The sequence below is a fragment of the Rutidosis leptorrhynchoides genome, chromosome 2 (assembly GCF_046630445.1).
Source record: "Rutidosis leptorrhynchoides isolate AG116_Rl617_1_P2 chromosome 2, CSIRO_AGI_Rlap_v1, whole genome shotgun sequence".
NCBI lineage: Eukaryota > Viridiplantae > Streptophyta > Magnoliopsida > Asterales > Asteraceae > Rutidosis > Rutidosis leptorrhynchoides.
In genome coordinates this window covers 546,841,330-546,845,025 of record NC_092334.1, presented here as the reverse complement: position 1 = coordinate 546,845,025, position 3,696 = coordinate 546,841,330, and the positions used below count along the sequence as shown (strand labels likewise).

Sequence of the window (3,696 nt, the reverse complement as noted above, 5' to 3'; positions counted from 1 at the left end):
TTACCGAGCGGCCCAGGATCTCTTGACCAGAATCTAAGTCTTGGCATTCGAGATCCACAAGCGTCCCATAATGGTAACAAGGATCACCCTAGGCCACAAGTAGCGGTGATGTTTGTAGTCTTTCTACGCTATCTTTAATTATAACCTTCACGTTAGGTGCGTATATACATATATATTCAATAATTCGATTTTAATTATAACTCCTATATATTAATTCATAAAAATACTTTTATAATTTTTAGTAACATATATTACTAATTATAACATGTTATTTATTTTTATTTTAATTGCATATAATTTATAACATTATTTACATGTTTCGGTAAAAAAATAATAATAAACCGAAGTAAATAGTAAAAAGTAAAAAGTAAAAAGTAAGAAAATAATACTTACTAGTAGTAATTCTTCAAAGAGAGAATGGGAGAAATTTTGGTGTGAGTTTGAATAAGAAATGAGGGGTATTTATACTTGAAAAAATTAGGTAAAAAGAATAAAATAATTAAAAGAAAAAGAAATATTTTAATTTTTAATGGGAATTTAAAATTCAAAAGTATTAAATGTTAGGTCATGGGATAATGCACAAAATAAAATAATAAAAGTAGTTTTCCATTATAATTTTTAATTAAAAAGTAATTTATTTATTTATTTTATTAAAAAAATCATTTATTTTAAGGATTTTTTTTATATATATATTTTTTTTAAAATAAACAAATTGATTTACTACTTTTCCAAGAATATTTGTTAATATATTTTTTTTTATAATAACAATACTGATAATAAAGATATTAATTATTGATATCTTGTTTAAAAAGGATATTAATAATAATAATATTAATATATCAAATTAATGCGTAATTATTTACAAATAATTGTTCGTGAATCGTCGGAATTAGTCGAGGTTAAATGAAATCATATAAAGATTTTTGTTTAAATTTTGCCGGAAATTTACGGGTTGTCACATATTAAGCGTGTAATAGGCAAACGTCAATTTATTGGCATCTTGACTGCGGTTTAGAGCCTAAATTGAACTACATACATGATTTAAGACCAATGAAAATCTGATTCTACGATTTTCATGGCGTCTCTTTTTATTTATTTATTTTTATTTTATTTTTATTTTATTTTTATTTTATTTTTAATTTCTCTAATTTTATTTGTCTTTATTTACATTTTTATTTTATTTTATTTTATTTTTAATATCTTTTTCTACTCTCGGCCGGAGGTTCTCTTGGAAGCAATCTCTTTATCTGTCGAACAAAGAGAATGGGGACTTTCTCTACTCTTGGGAGTGTTTCACAAGTAAAGAAATGACTTCCCCCTATTCTAGGATAGAGGTAGGATTGTCTACTTCTCACCTCTTGCCATACCCCACACAAGTGAGATTGAGTTTTGTTGTTGTTGTTGTTGTTGGTGTTGTTATTGATATTAAATAATATTTTCTATTCTTGTTACTTTACTTTTAATTGATATTATAATTATTAACTATTAACTATCAATTATAATTATTAACTTTTTAATAATCAATGGTACAAAATTATGAGTAATAAACAAGTTATAACTCCAAAAACGTGGGATTTTGGATTCAATATTGAATGGTTTCGGGAGTTCTGGAGTTGAAGGCAAGCATATCAACTCCAAGTTATTGGTTGTGTTTGGTCGTGGTATGCCTCTAAGTTTAGGAGGTTGTTGTTTGTGGCTTCTGTTTTCTTTTAGCTTTGCTAAGTTATTTGTTTTTTTAGGATCAAAATGTTTTCTTTTAGCTTTGCTAAGTTATTTGTTTTTTTAGGATCAAAAGGTGTATGTTTAGCTGGAACACTCTAATTATGTGACACTCCGATTATATGTGTTACCTTTGAAAACTCACAAACAACCTGAAAGAGTCAGATGTCAAAAAATTACATAGATTGAACTTGCGCCATTTTTAAGATCAAACTTTCACATAGCGAGTACCTATGAGGTAGCTACATGGGTTGTGTACTTGTGTTTGTATTTTTTTTTTTTTTTTTTGTTGGGTTATAAAGCAATTTTCTTTTGGAAAATAAAAACCTGTTACTAATGTATTGGCTCTTAATTTTATTTTGTTTGTATAATAAAAGAGAAAATAATAATAATTCGAGTTTTGTTGTATTGGATAATGTATATCTGTACTGTACGTACATGTAAACAGAGCCGTGTATATTATTAACGGTTACCAACTAACTTCTTATAAAACCCTGTACTAACTCCATACCCTTCTTTTCATTTCCCTGTCAAATAAACACACTTTTCACTCAATAAACTATGTCTCGTCGTTTCAGGATGCTCACCACCCAAAATTCAACCACCTCGCCGGACAACCACCCCCCGCCGGACCCAAACAATGTCGATTCCGACTTCGTCGTTATCCTTGCAGCTCTATTATGCGCCTTAATTTGCGTTCTCGGTCTCGTCGCCGTTGCTCGTTGTACCTGGATTCGCCGGATCTCCGGCATAGTAATCACCGGCCGTACGGATCATTCTCCACCGCCAGCAGCTAACAAAGGCCTCAAAAAGAAGGTCCTAAAATCTCTCCCGAAGCTCACCTACCCGCCGGAAACTACCGCCGGTAAATTAACCGATTGCGCTATCTGTTTGACGGAATTCGTTACCGGTGATGAGATCAGAGTGTTGCCGCAGTGCGGACATGGTTTTCATGTCACGTGCATTGACACGTGGTTTGGATCTCACTCATCGTGTCCGTCGTGTCGTCAGATCTTAGTTCCGGCACCGAGATGTAAAAAGTGCGGTGACTTACCTGCTTCCGGTTCGAATTCAATTGATAGGTTTTTAGTGTAGCTCGATAATTAATTGGAGTTGTAGTTAGGTTAAAATTGTATACAATTATTTATTAATTATTAGTAGTAATTAATTAAGAAACACGATTGTATTAAGTGTGGTTGTGAGTTAATTAAATTAAATAATGGAGTAAATTGTAAATGATTGTAACTTGTTGTATACTCTATAGTAGACTAGATATATTCTTTATGGTTTATGGTTTATACTGGACACTAGACATAGCTGTTTGTTCTTTTTAATTATCTATTGGCAAAACTACAAAAAGTAACAATTATTGAGCTTCAATAGGAAGCTGGATAAGTGAATTGTATTGTAATAACAAAATAAAAGTACGGAATATGACTGATCATGTTATTTATTTGTGAGTAATATTATAAAAGTAAATAATAAGATGCTCAAAGTATTATCAAATACTCCGTAAGAAACACAAAATGATTTATTATGTAAATATGAGAGGATCTATACCCAACAATAAAATGGGATTCAATGATTAATACAAGTGGGGTATTGGTTGAAATTGAATTACAAAAAAGTCATTTACCATTTGGTAACTGAAGGGCTATTGTGAAACTTTATAATTATAAGGTTTAGAATTTGAACTTTGAAATAATACAATTGTTTATTTTTATGGATTATTTCGTGTTAGTGAGTGTTTGAATTGTCTTAATTTCTAAAAAGGTTATTATTTGTTAAGGTTAACAAGTTTTTTATGTTCAGATTACTAGGTACATAAATTCTTTTTTACTTAGATACTAAGTTATCTAGTGAATTACTTCACCTTGACTGTATTTGTTAGCAATAAACACACGTGTTAAGCATGAACTTAAATTAAGGTCAAGATTAGGAAATTGAATCCTCATGGTTGAACAAACATTAGGTTAC

General features: G+C 30.0%; 1 protein-coding gene across 1 annotated transcript; it reads left to right on the top strand.

Annotated features, from left to right (window-relative positions):
• The first annotated feature begins 2,262 nt into the window (after nucleotides 1-2,262).
• Nucleotides 2,263-2,948, top strand: LOC139893033 (RING-H2 finger protein ATL8-like). The gene has a single exon (XM_071876172.1). It carries the CDS (start codon nucleotides 2,281-2,283, stop codon nucleotides 2,812-2,814), a length of 534 nt encoding a protein of 177 aa, XP_071732273.1. The 5' UTR covers nucleotides 2,263-2,280; the 3' UTR covers nucleotides 2,815-2,948.
• Nucleotides 2,949-3,696: the final 748 nt, after the last annotated feature.